The following is a 22,260-nucleotide window of genomic DNA, read 5'->3' as shown; positions in this document are numbered from 1 at the left end:
AAGTTTTATTGGCACACAGCCACAGCCATTCATTTGCATATCATCTGTGCCTGCTCTTCTGCTATGGCCACAGAGTTTCATAGTTATACAGATACCATCTGTCCTGCAAAGCCTGAAATATTTAATACCCAGCCCTTTATGGAAATTTGCCAGCTTGCAAAGTCCCAGCCCTGAGCCAGGCCGTATGCTGCTGTTTTCATCGTCAGTGGAGCCAGCGTCCCTCCTAGCTCCCGTCTCCTCTCCTATTTCGGAACCTTCTCTGTTTCTAACCTCTTCTGGGCCCGGGTGAGATAGGGTTCGGACTCACTCCTTGAGCAGGTTTGTGGGGATGAGGAATTGAAATGCCCCATCATGAATACCTGCTATGTTCCCGGCTCCGCCCTTCTTATTTGATCCTCACAGCTGCCCCTCCACGAAGCTTCATGATCACCCTGTGCCTCTGTCAGAGCAGTTGAGGTCTGTAAGGGTGCAGTAAGAGGGTCTCAGACCCAAAACAGGCAGAATTCTGGCTTCCCCACTGCCCAGCTACGTGATCCTGGGGAAGCCACTTGGCCCCTCTGAGTTTCGGTGTCTTTATTGTAAGTTGGGAAGAATGCAGTGTTTGCACGGTGCCTGGCTGTCCTGGGTGCTCACTAACTATAATATTAAGTATGATTACCTTTATTCCTGTTGTTACTTCCTCCTTAAACAAGCATGTTTGTGTGTGTTGGAAAGGGCAGTCTGCAACTGTCGAGGGATTATGCAATGTTAGCAGTGGCTTCTAGTCTCACTGTGGAGTCTGTTTGTGCTCAGAAATTAAGGACTTTTGGAACCCTCTCAAACCGAGGCAGGGGATTAAATGACAGAACACAGTGGAGAGGATCCACCTTCACCAGCAGGAAAAACCATTCCAAGTCCCTGGGCAGAGTGTGAGGCTGTGTTTAATGACACCTCATCCCCTCAGAGGAAGCTGGGCGGGGCATCAATTCTGTAGATCTGCAGGAGGCATTGGGGAGGAGGGCAGTATGATTTCTCACTCTGTCCCCACTGTGTGGGCTCACACTTGGCAGCTGGGATAGCTGTGGAAGATGCCACTGTCGTCCCACCGCCCTGAGAATCTATTATGCCCGCAAACCTAATTACTTTTGCAAGCTGCTGCCTCCTCACAGCTTCTCTGCCTCATCCTTTCTAGAGAGGCTGCAGATGTGACTCCTGGAAGTGCCGTATGTTTCCCTGCAGGAAGCCAGAGGCTGCTTCGTGTGGTTCCCGGGCATCTTCTGAATGGGAGGCAGGTGTCTCCCCATGTGCACAGATGCCCTGTGTCCACCAAGGCCCCTTGGTTGAGGGACTCCAAAAAGGTGGAGGCCAAGGAGGGGGAGGACAGCACGAGCAGGGAAGGTGTCTCTGAGGGGGGAAGCTTGGAGGCTGATGACACAGAGGGGAGGTCCCATCTAGAGAGTAGCCTACATGTCCCTAGCAACCCTGGGAAGGGGCTAGAGAATGACTGTGTGGGCCTTGGTGGGGTATTTTGCAAGGCCAATCCCCATCTGGCCAGAGGAGTGCTGAGAGACGCTCAGCAAGGAGAAGGCCTTTTATACCCCAGAAGGGTCACTGTGCTGGCCAGCATGGCCCCTGGACTCCAGGAAGCTACCCCAGAGGCTGGGAAGAGGCAGTGCTGTGGTCCAGGACCCTCAGAAGCAGACCTAACCCAGAGGCTTGGGTGCAAGTGGTCTGTCCAGAAAGCCCATGGAGGGAAGCAAAAGTGTGAGACTGGAAGGTGAGATGGCCAATAACAGATGAGCTCACAGGCTTTTACCACTGTAGGCCACAGAAAGCAGTTTTGCTGGGGACCCTCTGTGAGTCCTGGGGCATCCAACTCAGCTGTCCCATTGAGGGGAAAGACAGCAAGGGCTGTCCACAGACTCCTATCTCTCGCAGGTTGGGGTCCCTGTTGGAGCCCCACTAGCTCAGCAGGCAAAGGCTCCCTGGAAGGGGATTTGAGACTGGGGTGTCTGTGGAGGTTGGTTGCAGAGACAGCACCTCCAGAAAAGGGGCCACTGGAACCAGGATCTCCAGGGGAGGGGGCTGACCAGGGGTGTGGCTGGAGACTCGCCTCAGCCTTATCCCATGGGCACCCTAGAGTCAAGGTCACCACCGCACAAGACCCTTTGGCACCCTGGGTCGGCCAGCCATGGGGAGGTCTCCTGAAGGGTGGGTGTTGGAGTCGGGGTGCTTATAGCTTCTGAGGGCAGCTGCACTCGTATGAATACTTCTCTGGAGATGGGGACAGGGGCCAGTGTCCCCAGCGCCCCAGGGATGGGTACAGCAGCAGGGTAGAGGGCTGGGTTCAGTCACTACAGTGTCCACAGAAGTGCACATCCTCAAATAGCGGACCTCCTACTGGGGGCATATTCTTCACTTGAGGACATTAGGACAAACTTTGTTAAATGTCCCAGAAAGTCTGAGATGCTTGGTGGCCATAATGTGTCTACTGGTTTGATCTATTAACAATCAGTTATATGTTGTCTTCATGTGGGAGTCTGTCTCCCTAATTGACTGTGAGACTGAAGGGCAGTTGGGGACAGGCTGTCTGGTCCCCAGAGCTTAGTGTTGTGACAAAGCAGAGGTTCCTGGAAGGTCTAACAAGAGTTTGTAGAGAGTACATTTGTAGCTACAGTGGGAGTGAGGCTCTTCTGTGGAGAATTTGACATTCTTCCCAGGTGGCATCCTGGTCTGCTGCTCTGGCTTTAATTGTATTCAAGAGACCCATCAAGCATTTGCTTTTTTACATTCTGAATTTGAATTCATAATGTAAAGAAAAGTTATTGGACAACTGTACAAAATTTGCACTTCTAAAGAAAAGGCCTTTCAAAGATCATACACCAAAAACTGAGGGGAGTTTAACAAACTTTATTTACATAGTACATCCATGTGATGAGGAAAAGTCAAGATCAGGAAAGACTGCTTTCAGATAAAACAGATGATTATTGGATTTTAAAAATTCAGTGGTTAACAAAGCCATTACTATTACTGTTATTATTATTTAAATTGGATTTTTTGTTCTAAGAGGATCAAGAAGCCAAAGAAGAATTTTAAAGAGAGGAGTATTATGACCTAATTTACATATTTTAGAGGTGCAACAATGTCATGGGTGGAAGAGACACGGAGAAGATGAAGACCTGCTGCGGAGGAAGGGGCAGGACAGGAATGTACGGGAAAGGGGAAATGGAGGCTGGCTGGTGCCTGTTTCTGTGGGACGGGCAACTGCTGGGATGATGATGCCATTTGCTGCTTTGGTAAAGCTGGAGGAGGAACAGATCTAAGGAGAATTAAAGACTCCCTTTCAACATGTTTAGTCTGATATGCTTATGAGGCATCCAGGTGAAGATGTCTATTAGGCAATGAATGTAGACTCTGGAGCCCAGGCCAAAGATTAGGGCATCACTCTCATTGCTGGAGACATTTCACGGTGCTTAACGTGCCCAATTAAGTCATGTGGATGTGGGCCATTTCCCTATCCCAGACTTCTCAGAATCCATCCCATTTAAGTTCTATGCTAGGCTTTGAAGATCCCTTGTGATGATTTCTATTACGTTTTTTTAAAATTTAGATCTGCTTTTGAAGAAATAAATATTGCTGATGCAAGTTCAGCTCCCTTTGCATCAATCTCTTTTTCTCAGAAGGAAATAACTACTATTTTGTAAAGCTATTTTTATGCTTCTACTACATTATGCAGGGTGTGTGTGTGTGTGTGTGTGTGTGTGTGTGTGTGTAGAGAGAGAGAGAGATCCATCTATGGATAATAATATGAGGTGGAATGCAACTGATCAACTGATGCACTTAATAATGATATTACAGGTTTTAAACATCTACCGAAAAGTACTGGACTATGTATGCTCTCCACACTCATGCTGTTTTTGAGTTCATCTACATTGGTGGCTATGGCTCTAGGTCATTCACTTTGACTCTAAACAGAATTCCCTTATGTAACTATACCACAAACTTTTACTGTTTCCTAGTTGCTGCACATTTAAATTCTAGTTTTTCTAGGATTTAAAAAACGCTGTAATGATCATCTTTGTTGTAAGGTCTAATTTTCAAAGGTAACATCATGACTCTCATACAAAAATGAAAACATGTCAAAAAAACATTTTAACTTGTTATTGATGAGGAAGCCAGGAAGATATTACAATCAGTTCAAAGGAGAATCTAAATAATAGACATGTACATAAGCAATCAAGAATGTTGAAGTAAATTGGCTAATCAATGCAAAACTAGTTAATATCTGTAGAGCTTTAAAATGTAATGTTTGGAATGCGTTCTACAGTGTGATCAATTGATTAAATCTTTATGAAACAAAATGTATGCGCATGTTATAGACAAGAAACTGTTGCATTCCGCCTGACATCCATTAGGATAGCTTACCAAAAAGAGAGGAAAGACAAGTGTTTGTAGGGACATGGAGAAATTGGAACTCTTGTATGCTATTGGTGGGAATGATTTTTCAAAAATTAAAAATAGAACTACCAAGCTGGGCATGGCGGCACATACCTGTAATCTCAGGACTTTGAGAGACTGAGGCAAAGGGGTCAGAATTTTGAGCCCAGCCTGGGCAACGTAGCAACTTAGTAAGACCCTGTCTCAAAATTAAAAAACAAAAGGATTAGGAATGAGCTCACTCTGAAGGCCCTGTGTTTAATCTCCTGCATGGCCCAAAAAAAGGAGGAGGAGAAGGAAGAGGAGGAGGAGGAGGAGGAGGAGGAGGAGGAGGAGGAGGAGGAGGAAGCAAGGGGGGATTGTGTGTGAGAGAGAGGAGAAGTAAGAGAAAGAAGAAGGAGGAGGGGAAAGGAAGAGGAAGAAGGAGGGGAGGAAGAGGAGGAGGAAGAGAGAGAGGGAAGGGGGGAGGGATGGAGAAATTACCAAGATGGGCCTTGTGGTGTGTTCCTGTAATCTCAGCACTCTGGGAGGCTGATCCAGAAGGATGGAGAGTTCATGACCAGCCTGGATGACATAACAAGACCCTGTCTCTAAAAAAAAAGAGAGAACTACCGTATGAGCCATCTGTTCTATTTCTGGATACATAACCAAAAGAATTGGAAGCAGGGTCTCCAAGAGATATTTGTACATCCATGTTCATGGAAACATTATTCTCAATACCCAAAAGATGGAAGGCACCCGAGTGTCCATGATAGATGAGTGGATAAGCAAAGTGTGGGACATCCATATAATAGAATATTATTCAGCCTTAAAGAGGGAAGGATATTCTGACTCTTCCTACTACATGGATGAGCTTTAAGGGCATTACACTAAGTGAAACAAGCCAATCACAAAAAGACAAATAGTGTATGATTCCACTTATATAATGTACCTAGAGTAGTCAAATTCATAGAGACAGAAAATAGAACAGTGGATTCCAGGAGCATGGACAAGGGTGGAACAAGGAGTTACTATTTAATAGGTATAGAGTTCCAGCTTTGCAAGATGAAAAGAATTTTGTGGATGGATGATAGTGATGGTTGCACAACAGTGTGAATATATTTAATGCCACTGAACTGTACAGTTAAAAATGGATATGATGGGGCAGGGGATTTAGCTCAGTGGTTCTGGAGCCTGCCTTGTAAGCACAAGGTCCTGAGTTCGATCCCCAGTACCAAGAAAAAAATGGATATGATGGAAAATTTCGTGTTGTGTGTATTTTACCATAACTGTTAATGATGAAATAATCAGTTCCATTAGTATCATTTTTCAACAACTTACAAAGTTGTAAAATAGCTACTCAAAGACAAGGGTGACATATAACCCTGAGAGCCAGTAGACAACACCAAACAACACTCTTGCCCCTTTCAGAGTCTTTCACAGTTTGTCCTGCAGTATATACGACTGCTTGTACCTGTGGAAAGGCCCTTTATAGTAAATGTCTTACAGTACAATTATTAGGGCACAGGATGTGTGCATCTTCAACATCCTAGGCACTGTCAAATTATTTGCTAAAGTGGTGAGCTCTCCAAGCTTACACTCCCAACAGAAGTAGAAGCAGAAACCTAGGGCTGGGGATGTAGCTCAGTGGTTCCGCCGCCTCCCTTGCAAGCGCAAGGTCCAGAGTTCAATCCCTGGTACCAAAAAAAAAAAAAAAAAAAAAAAAAAAACCAAGCAGCAGAAACCTAGATGTGCCAATGAACCTATGAAAAGGCATTCAGCTTCATTAGTAATCAGAGCAGTGCAAATTAAAATGATTTTGAGAGCATTTCACCCTTAGCAGATTTGTAAAAATTTAAAAATCTGACATTATCAAGTGTTGACTAAATATTAAATTACTGAGTCAGGAACACCTGGTTGGAGAATTCTGAAGTAGGCAACTGGAAATAAAAATAAAACAAGTCGTAACACAGAGCCCTGAGGCTGGTTTGCCCTTGAGGAAATAATGTCAATTTCTCAGTTTAAGGAAGGAGCTGGCTGTAATGGCACACACTTGTGATCCCAGCGACACAGGAAGATCACAAATTTGAGGCCAGCCTGGGAAAATTAATGAGACTCTGTCTCAAAATAACATAAAAAGGGCTGGGGATGTAGCTCAGTGGGAGAGCACTTGCCTAGCATGTTCGAGGCCCCAGGTTCAATCCCCAGCACCACAAAAAAACAAATAACAACAACAAAATCACCTTAAACCAGGTACAGTGGTGCTCTCCTGTAATCTCAGCACTCAGGAGGCTAAAGCAGGAGGGTGGAGAGTTGGGGATGAGCCTTATCTGCATAGCGAAACCCAATCTTAAGCAAACAAAAAAGACTTTAGGAAAGAAGAGTGTGTACATGTTAGGGTGGGAAGAAAAATGTTAGACAATAGATTTTAAAATCTCCCACCCTTTAAAACAGTACACTTTAAGTGAGGATTTTTAGGTCTCTTTGTGATTAATATAATAATAAAATATATATGGCATGAGATAGTAAAAGACAGGGTTAGAAACTGACATTTACCTGTACGCTGTTTGCAAGCGACACACTTAAAATGAGGCAGGACAAAAATAAACCAGTGGGAAAAATGATAATGGCAGCAAATAAAGTAGGATTTAAGACAGAAACATTAATTGAGGCAAAAAGGCTTATTTGTTATGAACAAGGGGAGTCATAAACAACATTCTGGGGCATTTAAGGGATAAATAACTTCACATCGATATATATAAAGAAAACCTGCTGGAATTCTGTAGAGAAACTAATAAGAACACAGTAGAGACAGCAAGCTTTAACTCTGTTTTCTTGAGATTTTACAGTGAGAGTAGTCAAAACAGTATATTGAATAGATATATAGAGAAATTTGTATGTGACAGAGTAAACATTATTTCAGATATACATGCAAACTTTATAAAAATTGGTCATATCTTAAGCCGTAATGGAAGCTTCAATATATTCCAAAAAGATAAAAGTCTGGGAGTCATGTCTCTGAACCACAATAATGAAAAGATACAAGAAATAAAATACTCTTCCAAATAACTTTAAAAAAAGAAAGTCAAATCTTCCATTGTAGAATATTTTAAAAATATTTATATGGTGCAGTTAAAATTCTCCTCAGGGGAAGAACCTTTGTTGAAGAGCATAACTTCTAAACCTCAGCACTGTTGACATCTAGGGGTTCCAAATTCTTCACTCGTGGGCAAGGGCACACTGTAGGGTGTTTAACAGTGTCCTTGGCCCTGCCCACTGGATTCTAGGTGCACCTTTCAAGCTGTGAAAGCCAAAAATGTCCTCAGGCATCATCCAATATCCCCTGCATGCAAAATTACTCCTGTTTGAATCCCTGACCTAGTTGCCTTGATACTAAAAACAAAATGTGCAAAGAAATAAACTACTTAATTTGAAAAAGCTACGTTAAAAAGTATGTATGTATGATACCTGAGGTCACCATTAGTAAAGAGGAAACAGAATTCAATGAACAGGCAGAGAAGTTGTTGAATTGATTTTTTTTTAAAATATAAGAATTGGTCCTTTTGATAGCTGAAACATTTAAACTTTTGAAAAGAAAAAATTTACAAAGTGACATGCATTCACAATGTTACAATTTTGAATGGGGATTTAACTACAAAAACCATAGACTGAATTAAAAAGTCACAATTATAGGAATTAAAATCTAGGTGAAGAGCTGGGTGATGTGGTTCAATGGTTGTTTTAGTTACTTTTCTCTAGTTGCTAAGACAAAATACCTAACACCCAAAGTTGAAGGAGGAAAGGTTTTTTGTAGCTCACAGTTTGTAGAGGTTTCAGTTCATAGTCACCTGGCTCCAAGGCATGGTGGCATGGCAGAGGGGCATCACAGAGGAGAAACAGTTGATGGCAGGCAGAAGGCAGCAAAGCAGTGAAGGAGTGAAGAAAGAGCAAATGATAGGCAGTAACAATAGCAGCTCCTGCCTGCCCACCCTTAGGGCACTTAGCACTCAAGCCCAAGGAGGGGTACCCTTAATCCTCACATTGTGCTGTGAATCCATCCCAGCATAACATATTTAATCCCGGCCTCACACACCCTAGATCCAGCCACCTCTGAAAAGCCCCACCTATGACCACATGAGGCTTTAGGGGACCTCTAGATTCAAGCCATAACAAAGCACTTGCCGACCTGCACAAAACCCTGAGTTCTAGTCCCAGCAATGTTTTAAAAATGTAGATGAGATGGATAATTTTTTTGGAAACTAAAATAGATGTGTAAGTCATGGAAGATATTGTTAAAATAAAAAAAGACTGGACTTCAGATGGTTTTCTGTCTAAACTCTGACATTTCTCTAAGGAAAATATGATTTATATGTTATTTATACTCTTCCAGGGCATAAAGAAAAAAAGAAACATCTGAGTTCTTTTTATTAAGCTGGTCAAAACAAAAACACCAGCGTTTGACAAAGATAACTCCAATAAATAAAAACTGAGAGATGCAAAAAAGACAGTTTCTCAGAAATAAAGACATGCCAGACAAATATAAAGAAACATATAGGCAAAGGCAGCAATATTAATACCACACTTCACTGAATTCACTTGGCAAAGTGAGACCAAAAAGTAAGACATGTTATAATAATAAAAAACTCAATCTGTGATGAAGATATAATGGCTAGGCTTCTATTTGCAATAAAAAAACCACTAACATCAAATTCTCAAAACAACAATTTTAAGAGTTATAAGGAGAATTTCATGGAAACAGAAAAGTTGGAGTAACCTAGACAAGCCTGTGTCTGATTAAGGAACCAAAATTAAGAAATGAGGGCCGGCAGATTTAGCTCAGTGGTTTCACCGCCTGCTGCACAAGCGCAAGGACCTGAGTTCAATCCCCGGTACCAAAAGAAAAAAGAAAAAGAAAGAAAGGAATGTAAATAATATAACCATTGCTGATCAAATACATAGTATACTGCTATATTAATCTGCCAACATAGCCTTCCCTTTAGGCCTGTAAGTCCTGTGGAATATGTATAAAATTTAATTACATTTGGGTTCCAAAAAAAACTTAACAAATTCTCAAAAGTACAAATAGTACATTCCACGTTCTTTGATCATTTTTGTTAATAAAAATTAGAAACAAAGAGAACAGAAACAAAATAAAATTAACTACTTAGAAATTCCAGAACTCTTAAGTAACTCTTGGGAGAAAGAGAAATTAAAAAGGAAATATCTGGGCCGGGGATTTAGCTCAGTGGTTTTGCTGCCTGCTGCGCAAGTGCAAGGACCAGAGTTCGATCCCTGGTACCAAAACAAAAATAAATAAATAAATAAAATAAAAATAAAAAGGAAATACCTGTACATAAAAAAGAACAATACCAAAATCTTAAATGATGAAGTCTTAAATGATGAAATCTGAAATGCTAAAGTCATACTCTGAGGAAAATTCACAGCCTGAAACTTATTACCAAAAATGAAAGAGGAAAATAAGTGAATTTAAAATGTAACTCAAAATTGAGGGGGAAGAGCCAGGAATGTAGCTGAGTGGCACTGTGCCTGTCTGGCAAGCACAAGGGTCCTGAGTTTGATCCCTGGTACCAGAAAATAGAAAAAAAAGAAAAAAGAAAAAAAATTGAGGGGGAAGCAATAATAACAAACTATTAAAAAGCAGAGGGAGAGATTAATAAACATAAAATGCATATTAAGAATTAGAAAACAGAAGCAGAAGGGTTAGAGATCTGATTCTTTGCTTGAGAAAAGAAACAACATACATGGAATTGAAAGCTCATTGGCTTGCTAAGTGAACAAAAAGTGAGAAGCAAATGCAGACATGTAACATAAGTTAAAAGGGGGAAATAGCCACAGATGCAGAGGAAATAAAAGTCATTATAAGAGTATGAAAATTAGTAAGCCTTGCTGAATTGTGTGTGAAAAATTGTGTATATGAGAAATGTTTATGTGTAAAACCAGTAGCTTTTTTATAGTATTCCAAAAATAGCCAGTTAGAAAATAGAATGGGGAATAGAGTTACCAAGAAAACTACTGACCTAAAAGTACTAAACTTTATAAAAAGATTTATTTATTCAATGTATTTAACAAATGCTGATACAATATAGGGCTTACTGTATGTCAGGTACATTTGATCTTTAACAACCTTAGAAGGTAGGTTTGATTATATCCACATGTTACAGGTAAATAAACTGAGGTGCAGAAATGATAAACAACTTAACCAAAGTCATCCAGCTGGTAAAGGGCAGAACCAGGATTCAAAACGTAGTTGGGGGCTGGGGATTTAGCTCAGTGGCGCTGTGCCTGCCTGGCAAGCACAAGGTCCTAAGTTCCATTTCCAGTACTGGAAAAAACAATGTAGGTGGCCTCCAGCATCTGTGCTCTTTGCTATGACGTTGCATAGTGAATGGATGCAGAGATGTGTTCCATCAGGGAAGCTAATACTATATGGTATATGATGCTCTATTCACAGCTGGGCTGAGCTCCCTGGCAAGGGCTAGCATGCCAATTGTCTGTCCAAGGTAAATAACACCAGAAAGGCAAAGTGTCAGGGAGCCCTGATCTCTCACAGGTGCTCCAAATCATGCAGCCATCAAAGTGAAATGGAGACTCTGCACATCAGGGACTCCTCAGGAGCCACAGTTCAGCAGGGAGCCAGGCCACCTGCCACTTGTCATCAGCAGGCCCCTCCTCTGAGTCCAGATGTGATGGTGTGGCAGGTCAGACCCTTCTGAAACTAATACCCTGTCCTATCCTCCTCTCTTAGATCCAGGAGATGGTTCACTCAGAGGTTGCTGCCTATGACTCAGGTCGGCCAGGTTCCCTGTTGGGACGCCCAGCGATGCTGGCCAGCCACATGAGCGCCCTCAGCCAATCCCAGCTCATCTCCCAGATGGGCATCCGGAGCGGCATTGCCCACAGCTCCCCATCACCCCCAGGGAGCAAATCAGCCACCCCCTCACCCTCCAGTTCGACTCAGGAGGAAGATTCGGAAGCTCATTTCAAGGTATTTGGGATGGACAGGCAATGCCTTAAGATACCATCTGGTCAGGAGGGGCTGGGCCTATGGGGACATGGTCATCACCTCCCTCTGGAAAAGCCTAGAAAGGCGCTTCTGCCCTTTGCTGGAAACCACGAAGGAAGAGAATCAGCAGGTGGAACAAGTGGCTGTCAGCAAATAGCATGGGGCCTGGGACACTGGACTTCAGCTGCCACATCTGCGGAGGCCCTCACCACTGTGGATGCGGAGGCTGGCAGAGGCCTGTGGCATAGCCATGGCACCTGTGCCAGGAGACCCTGAACTCCTGGATGGGGGAGGTGTGTGTTTCCTCCGAATGATGGTTCAGCCTTACCCAGGATAACTTGACCTGTATCATAGGCCAGGCAGGGCTGGATCTTATTTTATTTTTTAACAAACATATCTAAAATATTTCCTGTGGCCCAGGAAGTTCTCATAGCAATCCTACATGGTAAGCATTGTTATTATCTCCATTTAGCAAGTGGGAAAACTGAGGCATCAAGGTTAAGTAACATACCCAGTGCCTCACAGCCAGGATTCAAACCCAGGTGGCTGCAGTTGCTGTCTGGTACATGTACCCTTACTCACGTGCAAGGCCTGATCTGCCATTCTCCCACTAATTATAAGACACGTTCAGTCTTTCTTTGCCAAGGCCTCACCATGGTGCTGACAAACAGTGGAGGAAACCGAGCTTCCATAATCAAGGACAACCTTTGGTGATGATTTGTGATCACCAGGGGGAGAATAGTTAAAAAATATACAGCCAGAACTCGGAAACAGGCCCCAAGGGGCTGCACATTCTTACAATGTCACACTCAAGCACAGCCCACCGGACCCAGGCAGGAGCGCCTGTTTCTCTAGAATCAGCTTTCGACACATTCATTGTTGACAAGGGGCTCTTACAGCTCTGTGAAGGAAGATGTTAACTTGGAAAAAACTAATAGAAAAAGCAGAAGAAAAATAGTTTTTAAAAATTAAAATGTGATAGACACACAAATGATTTTCTGCCGACCCAGCAGAAAAGATTTAAAGTCCCACTGGTGATGGTTTTATTGCTGTATAGGACATTATCCAGTTTTCTGTGCAATTCAGTGATCTCGATCATGCAGTCTTTGAGGAGCTGTAAAGACTTTTCCTCCTGAATTTCTCTGAGTCAGTATCATACTCACACAGATTCTCTTCAGTGGGTTACATACCCAGGCCGCCTGCGCAGGGTGTGTGTATCTTTCTGTCCGTGTGTGTCTGTGTGTGCCTACATGTCTGTCTCCATCTGTTTATTCATTGTCCCCCAGCAAGTGAGTGTTGGCCTGCAGTGCAGCCTAGGCTGCAGTGTGGGAGCCCAGATGGGGCCACCCTGTCTCCACCTGGGTGTGAGCAGGGCTTGCCAGGCCCAGGGTGGGGCTGCTGAAGAAAGCCCCGCTGGGCCTGAGGCTGGGCTTCTGGTTTTCTGACTCCTCTTACTTGGACAGATCTCGGGAGAGAAGAGACCCTCAGCCGACCCAGGAAAAAAGGCCAAGAACCCAAAGAAGAAGAAGAAGAAGGATCCCAATGAGCCACAGAAGCCTGTGTCTGCCTATGCACTCTTCTTCAGAGACACTCAGGCCGCCATCAAGGGGCAGAACCCCAGTGCTACCTTCGGAGATGTTTCCAAAATCGTGGCCTCCATGTGGGACAGCTTGGGAGAGGAGCAGAAGCAGGTGAGCCTCGATCCCAGGGCTTTGGGGTGCTGCTGCCCCAGGGAGACTCCGGAGGTGCAAAACTGGGAAGGTAGCAGGTTTGGGCCAGAGCAATGGATCACTGATTGATTTGAAATGCTTCCTTTAGCATACTCCAAAATTTAAAGAATTTTCAGAACGTGGCATCGTGCCAGTAGATTATTTGGGAGGTGGTCCCCAAATCTGGTGCAGGTGGGGAGGTGAGACAGAGAAAGGAAGGCGCCAATGAAGAGCACAGTGTCAGAGAATTCCCGCTGCGAGCGGGTGAAGCACAGTCCCCCAGGGAACCCCTGGCTGAGAAGTGGCTCAGCTGAGCTGCAAGGGGCCAGGTGTGCACCAGCTTTTGTCAGTCGCTACTTGAGAGCTGCTGTAGCACTCAGGCCTCCACGCTCCTGGCAGACGAGGCTCCTGCCCCCAGAGCGAGCCCTCTGGAGGAGGGACAGCACTCTTGGCCTCTGGAAGCTTTGTGTGCTGGCTCTGCAGCGGGGAGGGCCAGGGCACCACCAGCTTCTGCTATCAGACCTAGAAAGGCCGTTACCTTCCTTTTTTAATGGCCATCCATTCCCCTTCCTTTGTGTGTGTGTTGGGGGGAGGGGTCCTCTCCTTTTGAACATGCTCTTGGGCGATGGAGATCTCAGGTGCTTTATCCCTGGAGGTCCTCTTTCCAGATGCTGCTCTGACCCCATCCAGTGCAGTCCAGGACCGAGCACAAGTTGGAGAGTCTGATCTTCTGTGATGGTCCCAGTTTTGATGTTTTTTTCTGGTGCTGGGCATCAAACTCAGAGCTTTGCACATGCTCGGCACATGCTCTACTACTGAGCTGCATCCCCAACCCTGTTTCTGAATTTTCTAAATTTTTCTGTTGATCTTTCTGCTGTTTTCTTTTAATCCAAGAACTTATTATATATTTATTTCCATCCAGAAACTTGGTATATCTCTACTAATGCATCATAAATGGCATGTTTTTCTTTATTTTTCTAGCAGATTGTTGTTGATATACTTTAAATGCTAACAGTTTGTCACTATTCATCTGGCTGAGCTATATTATAGTTTCTGGTAAATTTTCAATAAATCTCTAGGCTTTTGGATGTACAATATATACATACACACCTATATATATACATATATTTATATCTATAAATATACACATCTGTACATATACAGGGGTGTATGTATATATGTATATCCTCTACAAATAATGATGATGATATAGTGACAGTATTTTTCCTTATTCTTGTCTCCTCATTTCCCATTTTTATGTTTCTAATTTTATTTTCTTTTCCCAGTTATAGTGATTAGGACTATTAGAAAAAGATGTTACCAAATGGTGGGTAGAATGGTCTTCTATTATTTATCATGTTTCACTATTAAGCATGACTATTAGTTTTGTGTCAGTTAAATTTCATTGAGAAATTTTATTTATGTTCCTAGTTTACTAATAATATACTAACAGTCAAAGGAGATGTTGTTAAGAAAATTACAGGAAAGAAACAAAAAAGGCCCATTTCACTCAACAAGTTTAGAGCCTTCTGATTGATGGGAAAGTTTTTCCAAATTATCAGAGAGCAGACAATTCCAGAACTTAGAAAAGGGACACAAGCCTTTCACAAGCCTTTACCCATCACTAAGACATACTGAAGCTACCTATACAGTTTTGAATGAGTAACAAGAAATCCCAAAACTTAATGGCTTAAAGCAGCAACCAATTATTCAAATCATGATTTTGACAGTCCTTGAGCTGTGCTGGGCGCAACCAGATGTTTCTGCTGCTGCTCTTGGCGGGATTCACCCGCATGCCTGCAGTCAGCTGCAGTGGAGGAGGCTGCTGTGCTTCAGGAGTTGTCACGGCTGTCAGCTGGAGCTGGGAGCAAACTGGGCCATATGTGTCTCATCCCCCGGTGCACTGGCCAGGCGTGTTCACATGGCAACTCAGAGTTTCAAGCACAGCAAGAGGCAACCTCTGTGTGTAAGCACTTTCAGGTCCCTGCCTGCATCACATTTATTCTTGTCCTCTTGGCCAAAGCAAGACCCAAGGCCAAGCCTCAAGGCATTGGGGGAGGGCTCTACCCAAAGGCATGAACAGAAGGAGTGGAAACAGATGAGGCCATTCCTACAATAACATACAAACCTAGGTCTAAAATCCTAATAACAATCCTAGCAAATACGAGTCCAGGTTGAGATACTCTGAACAAGTAGGGCTTATGCCAGAAGGCAAAGATGGTACAGCATTAAGTCTTCACTGTGCTGGGTCAGAAGAGGGGGCTTTGAAGGACCTTGTCTTTCTATAGTCAGTTGTGCGGATATGACCCGGCAGCCCAGAAGGATGAAGTGTGCTGTCTGAGAGCGCACAGCAGCATGGCTGAGGGACTGGCATATAGCCTGGCCTCTGCCCTCCCTGTGCAGTGCTCCCAGAGAGGGGCCAGTGGGTGACTGACCCAGCCCCTCATCCCACCACCCTTGTGCATGTGTGGCCTGGAATCCCCGCCTTCTCATCCAGGCCCTGCACCATGACTCCTCTATGACATTCTCCCCAGTGTGGCTGTGTCTTGGATTTTTCAGGCCTACAAGAGGAAGACTGAAGCAGCGAAGAAGGAGTATCTGAAAGCTCTGGCAGCCTACAGGGCTAGCCTCGTCTCCAAGGTAACAGAATCCCTAGGCAACGCCCCAGTGCAATGACCACTTGAGACATGGAGCAAGAGCTGAGGCCCAAGGAATGGCCAGCAGCACAGGCCTTAGAAAGCTCCCAATCACAGTGCACCTACGTGCGCCAGGCCCATGCTGGGCACTTTATGCGCATCTCATTTCACCAAATTCTTCCAAGAACCCAGCACTCAACTCACAGGAGTTCAACAACTTGCCTGAAAATACCCAGTTAAGTGGTTGTAGGGTTCAAACCCAGTTTTGCCAGTCTTCACTGCTGACCACACTACCTTTCCCTCTGCCCACACCAGCAAAGCAGGGACTAGGAGTGACTGTAACTGTGGTCCAAGGGGGTCGCCCTAGAAGCTGTGACAGAGGAGGTGGCACCCGAGTTGGGCCACAAAGTGACAAGCAACATAAAGGCCCACCGTCAAGGAAACAGCACACGCAGGGGTGCAGAGGCTGAGCAGGAGCATGGAGAGCAGCTTGGCTGCTGGTGCTGGCTTCCCTGACAGCGGAGGGCCGTGGGACCCCGAGGCGGGGCTGGCTGCCTGGTCAGAGCCAGGAGCACTAAGGACCCTGTGTGCTCATCTCTGCATAGCCCGCCGCTCTCCCCTGGGGGTCCAGGCAGCGGGGTACAAAGCCACCTGGGCTCACAGCCCAGGTCTGCTTATCCCCTTTCTCCAGAGTGACTGGTTTCCATCTTCCTCCAGAGCCCCCCGGAACAAGGCGAGGCCAAGAGCGCTCAGGGGAATCCGCCAGCCAAAATGCTCCCGCCCAAGCAGCCCATGTACGCCATGCCCGGCCTGGCCTCCTTCCTGACGCCCTCTGACCTGCAGGCCTTCCGCAGCGGGGCCGCCCCCGCCAGCCTCGCCCGGTCACTGGGCTCCAAGTCGCTGCTGCCAGGCCTCAGCGCGTCCTCGCCGCCACCACCCTCCTTCCCGCTCAGCCCCCCGCTACACCAGCAGCTGCCGCTGCCCCCCCACGCTCAGGGCGCCCTCCTCAGCCCGCCTGTCAGCATGTCCCCGGCCCCCCAGCCTCCTGTCCTGCCGGCCCCCATGGCACTCCAGGTGCAGCTGGCGATGAGCCCTTCGCCTCCAGGCCCGCAGGTAAGCGGGGCTGAGCGGGGAGAGCCTTCTGTGAACCCACAGAGAGGGAAGGCGGCTGTGGTTTCAGTACCGGCCCTGCCACTCATCTGTAGCACAGAACCTCTCTGAGCACCAGTTCCCACGTCTCAGAAGTGGGTCTAGCACATCTGACCTGTGAGGCACTGCCCGTAGTCAACCGTCGGTGAGTTGCCAGGTAGATAGGGTATTCCAGGCCTCCTGTCGTTCTCTGTGCACTTCAGCCTCCCAGCCTGAGGTGCCTGGCTCTCCCCAAACCTTGGAGACCTCATCCCAAGTGATTGTTCCACAGAGGCTTTTCCAGGGTGTGGTCAGCCCCACAACCCCATATTACAGATTGGCAGACCGAGGCCCAGAGAAGAAAGACCCTGAAAACAAAGTCAGTCCCTGATTTAGCTAAGATGAGGACTGAAATTCTTTGTTTTGTTTTTAGAGTACTAGGGGTGGAACCTAGGGCCTCAGGTTACATTGTTCGTAAAAAGAGGAGGAAGCCTGGGAGGCAGAGTGGAGATTCCGAGTGACCCTGAGGAAGTGTCACCCAGAGGGGACGCCGTCAGACACACAGGCCCCCCACCCAGCTGCCCGAGACAGGCCGCCCTCACCCCTCCTCTCACCGTCCGCTCCCTTTGCAGGACTTCCCCCACATCTCTGAGTTCCCCAGCGGCTCAGGGTCGCGCTCGCCTGGCCCGACCAACCCCACAGGCAGCGGGGGCTGGGACAGCAGCTACCCCGGCGGGGAGTGTGGCATCAGCACTTGCAGGTCAGTCCCCTGGCCCCATGAGTCCTGCCTTTGTCCCACCTGTCCTCACAGGGGGAGTGGGGACAGGGATGTGAGGGGATGGGGAGATGCTCGGAGGAATGTGAAGCAGACCTGAGAACCCCACCCGCAGGACTCTGAGCATCTGCAGGGGCTGCCACAGAGCAAAGCAGGGTCCTGGGAGGGCTCAGACGCCTGGTGCCCAGCCTGCTTGGGAAACTGAGGCCAGTCATCATTCTTGCTTTTTCTCCTTGCATCCTGTTTTTTCACAAATGCTTCCCTGTGACATTCACATAGGTCCTAGGTCTCAGGCCAGGTTCTCTAGAAGCGGAGTTTGAAGCAGCAAGAGTTACGGTGCCCTCAATGATGTGTGGGGGGCGCTTGCAGGAGCAGAGGCTGAGGACGGCAGGACAGGGCAGTCCCCGTTCGAAAGTAGAAACAGTGCCGCCTGTGATTCTGCTTGGAATGAGCAAGGAAAACCGACATGATTCCTAGCCTTGAGAGTGGAATGGGCTCTGACAGACACAGCTGCCTTCCCCAGGTTCCAGTTCCAGCAGGATGTGTGGTTCTGCTCAGGGGACAGTCAGGATGCCTTGGCCACAATCCCTCATCCTGCCGCACAGGCGAGGGGTGAAGGAAGGGCCTGAGCGCAGGGCCATTCTCCAGGCCCCAGGGGCTCCCCAGGCTCTGACACCCTCCTCTCTCCTACAGCTTGCTCCCCAGGGACAAATCGCTCTACCTCACCTAATCCACCTCCCCGCTGCTCCCCGAGGCTTGCTGGACGGGCGCTGCTCAGAGCCTGAAGGGCTGACCACAGGAGAGAGGCCATGACAGGAGGCAGGGGGACCGGCCAGTGAGAGCAGTGACACGTCAACACCCGGCCCAGGGCTGAGTCTCTGCCTCGACCTCCCACTAGACTCTGCAGAAGCAGCCCACCGCCCACCGCCAGCCCAAAGAACATGCAGGAATCCTCACCCTCTCGCCTCCTTGCTCCAGGGTAGCTGCGGACCCTACTCCTCGCCTGCACACAGCTCCCTCTGTCTGGACGTCGGGCCCCCGCTCAGTGAGCCCTGGAGGGGTCGTTTATGGACAGAAACCCACCCCAGCTGCTTGGCCAGGGCACCAGCCCAGCCACAGGCGTGCAAATACGGTTTCCCAGTGTGCCCACAAGATTCCAAATCTACGGACTGTGGGTGCCATGTACATAGTTGACTAAGTGTTTTAGGACTGTGCCGAAGACATCTGTAAGATTATTTCGTGGGGAGGGGGGGAGTAGTTTCCTTTAAGGTAAAAAGCATTTTGTATGACCCTTAGCACATTTTTTAAGTTTCATCTTAAGGGAGACATGTGCACAAGCAGCTGACAAACCGCTTCTTCATCTGCACAGCGAGAACCGGCAGTTTACAGCCACACTCGGAGGCATTGCTCTTTATTATTTTTTAAACCATGTATGTGTCCATCTATTTAAAATTGCCAACAATGATTTTCGTCCATTTATGAAGCAAACTGGAGAACAGAGTTGCAGTTTACCCTAATGTGTGCGTGGCTTGGGGTTTGGTTCTTGACGTTGTTTGCAGCTGTTTTCTAGCCCAGCAATTGTCTATCTTGGTGCCCAGTGCTTCTCTCGGATCTCTTTATAATAAAATGTCCTGAAAAGTTGCAGACAAGTCTGGATCTTCTTGCACTTTGTAAGCCAGGCCAGGACCCCTAACGTGGCAGGTGGGGATGGCTTTTGCCACGACACAGAGCGCCTCGTGAGGACAGACTCGGGTAAAAGGACAACACTTAATGCGGTTCATGGTACATAATAAGTGTTCAATAAACATGTTTCGAGTGTGTGGAGGATATCGCAGGTAGCAGTGTGGACATAGGAGGCTCTCAAGCCTTCCGTGTAAAATTTGTCCCTCCAGAAACTGGAAAGTGTCAGTAAAATCCCTATTGCCCAAAAGAGTATCCCAAATTGTAAGCGTGCTCTAGAAAAGACCGGCATTTTAATATGCACAACCAGAATTTTTATGAGACGTCAATGTGGGGCTGGGAGTGTAGCTCAGTGGTAGAGCACTTGTGTAGCATTCGTGAGGTCCTGGGTTCAATCCCTAGCGCTTATAAACAAAAGACTAGAATGAAATAGAGCTGTTTACACAACTGGAAATCTAACATAATATTTGGGGGAAAAGGTGAGATTATGATGCAGACGCACAGCGCTCTTGCGATGATGAAAAGGTTATGCACAGAGAGCCACCACTTGGAGGTGGGGACAATCAGCAGCAGGTGACAGGGGTGAGCACTGCTTCAGTAGTCCCCCTGGGTGGGCCCTACCAGCTGATGGAAGTGAATGGCGCCAGCCCAAGGGGCAGGGGGACTTCTTCAAACCTGAATGTAGGAAGCATCATAGACCTGGGACTCCTTAAACCTAATTTTCCAGAAGATATTAGGTGGCTGTCGTTTAAAAAAAGAAAAAAGGAAAAGGAAAAAGTAATAATTATGTGACTGCTTTCTATCTGGAAAAGTAACAGTTTCCTGGCAGGGAGAAGTCATTGAGAAGCTGCAGCTGTCCCTTTTGAGATAGGGCAGGTGTCCTGCTCCCAGCCGGGCCCACGACCTAGACTCAGGAGCCCCACATGCCCGGTGGCTCTCGGGGCCTCTAGTCCTCCGATCATGGCAGCCCACTCCTTCCAGATGGCGACCTGGGAGTGGGGCAGAGCCACGAGCAGTTTCCTCACTGGAGGGCAAATTGTAATCCACTTTGGAAAAAGAAAACCCCAAACAAACAAAAACAGCATGCTGTCACATCAGCAGCAGCACCGCAATGTGGAGCGTAAATATTTCATGTGGTTACAGTTTCCTTTCCTATGCGGAGCTTGTCAGTAACACAGTGATGGCTGAGACGGTTTCATGTTCCACTCTTGCTTTTACAGTGGCGAGAGCAGCAGCATCAGACTCATGCAGACAGCCCCAAACAATAAGAGTGTGAGGCCACCAGCCTCTGTTCAGGCGGAGGCTCTTGCCCCCACCTCATTGCTGTCCCCGGTGCTCGGGATCACTTGGAAGCATCCACATCTCCAGCCTGGCCTCCAGCTGCCCAGGCCACGGAGGGACCCCCACACGGTCTAGACAGCTGCCTGCAGATATCAGGGGGCTGTCACATGGGTGTGACCAATGGCCCCAGAGAATGGAATGGCGGCCAGTGAATCAATGAGACTGGCTGATGTACAAATCTGATGTTGACTTCATGGAGCAGACCCAATTCTCCTTTTCTATGTGGGCCGTCATCACTGAATACCACAGACCAGGGCTGATAAACAGCAGAAATCTCCTTCTCACAGTGCTGGAGGTGGCAAGTCCAAGATCAAGGCACTGGGAGATTTTGTGTCTGCTCAGAATTCATCGATATCTATCTTCTTGCTGTGTCCTCATATGGTAGAAGGTGAAGGAGCTCCCCTGGGCCACTTTTATAAGGCCATGGATCGCAATCAAGAGGGTTCATTCTCATGACTGAATTATCTTTCCAGGCTCCACCTCCAATATCCCACCCCACTGTGGATTAGGATCTCAACACATGAATGGGGGGTGCCTGGCTGGGAATCCAGGCACCAACCCCAGAGCTGCCCACACTGATGACCAAACAGTAGAGAAGCCCCTTCTATGGTGCCCTCCCCTCTCTGTGGGATCAGGCAGGAGCAGGTTTGCAGTGATATCATCCTCCCTTAGCTCTTCCCCCTGCCCGGCCCAACCCCTTTGCTCCACTTCTAAGTATTTGGATGTAGCATGTGTGTATGTGTTTGTGTTGTCCACATGTGTGATGTGTACATTTCTGTGTTCATGGTGTGATGTTTGTGCTCCATGTGCACAGATGCATGTACACATACCACATAAACACACATGGATAGCACATGAATGCACCCCACAAACCACATGCACATGTGTTTCTCATACACACAGGTTGTTCAATAGCAACTACACACATGTGAATGTGTGTATGCACATCATATGCATGCACACTGTTTTCAGACATGCAAGTCCACTGCATAAACACACATAATAAATGCACACAAACATCCCCTGAACAGATAAGCGCATCTTGCACACACATGCCCATCACATGCACACACACAAGCCACAGCTGTGCATACTTGTGTAGAGCACATGCATGTACCTACATCAGTTAGCATGGAAATTATCTGAGAGTCTGAAAGAACTCACATGCAAAGAAGATCTGATATGCTATTATAATCGATTCAGGTTTTTTAAAAAAATTGCTCAACACATCAGTTATTACTCAGCTCTGCTTCTCAAATTGCTCAAAACTAATACCCTGAAACCCACCAGATGCTGGCGGGTAGTCATTCCAAGAGTGACAGGCGGCACACACGGAGGTTGGGGGTGAGGCTTTTGGACACATCCTGCCTCTGAGAATGTTGACCCCACGAATCCTATGACCTTGGGCAGGATCCAGCTTCTCTGTCTCCTCATACGCAGTTTGGGGATAACAGCCTCTTCAAAGGGTTGTAGTAGCAGTGAGTTAGTATATGTCGTGTGCATAGAATAGCACTATCATGGCTATTATACTATTTGGTTAAGTTTCCGGCATTGTGTCCCATTCAAAATGTG

At 46.7% G+C, this 22,260-nt stretch overlaps 1 protein-coding gene across 6 annotated transcripts in view; it reads left to right on the top strand.

Annotated features, from left to right (window-relative positions):
• Positions 1 to 19,316, top strand: part of Tox2 (TOX high mobility group box family member 2) — a 127,977-nt gene extending 108,661 nt beyond the window's left edge. For all 6 annotated transcript variants that reach the window (XM_004858202.4, XM_013077103.3, XM_013077104.3 and 3 more), the window contains 6 exons: positions 11,162 to 11,401; positions 12,883 to 13,110; positions 15,688 to 15,768; positions 16,482 to 16,877; positions 17,525 to 17,652; positions 18,361 to 19,316. In XM_004858202.4, coding sequence (XP_004858259.1) covers positions 11,162 to 11,401; positions 12,883 to 13,110; positions 15,688 to 15,768; positions 16,482 to 16,877; positions 17,525 to 17,652; positions 18,361 to 18,397 — 1,110 coding nt within the window. In that variant the 3' untranslated portion in view covers positions 18,398 to 19,316. The remainder of the gene's footprint in view (positions 1 to 11,161; positions 11,402 to 12,882; positions 13,111 to 15,687; positions 15,769 to 16,481; positions 16,878 to 17,524; positions 17,653 to 18,360) is intronic.
• Positions 19,317 to 22,260: the final 2,944 nt, after the last annotated feature.

The sequence above is a fragment of the Heterocephalus glaber genome, unplaced genomic scaffold, assembly GCF_053883595.1.
Source record: "Heterocephalus glaber isolate CG9 unplaced genomic scaffold, H.glaber_assembly_v1.0 deba00001673, whole genome shotgun sequence".
Taxonomy (NCBI): Eukaryota; Metazoa; Chordata; class Mammalia; order Rodentia; family Bathyergidae; genus Heterocephalus; species Heterocephalus glaber.
The sequence above is the reverse complement of the archived record's forward strand: the minus strand, read 5'-3'. Positions and strand labels throughout refer to the sequence as shown.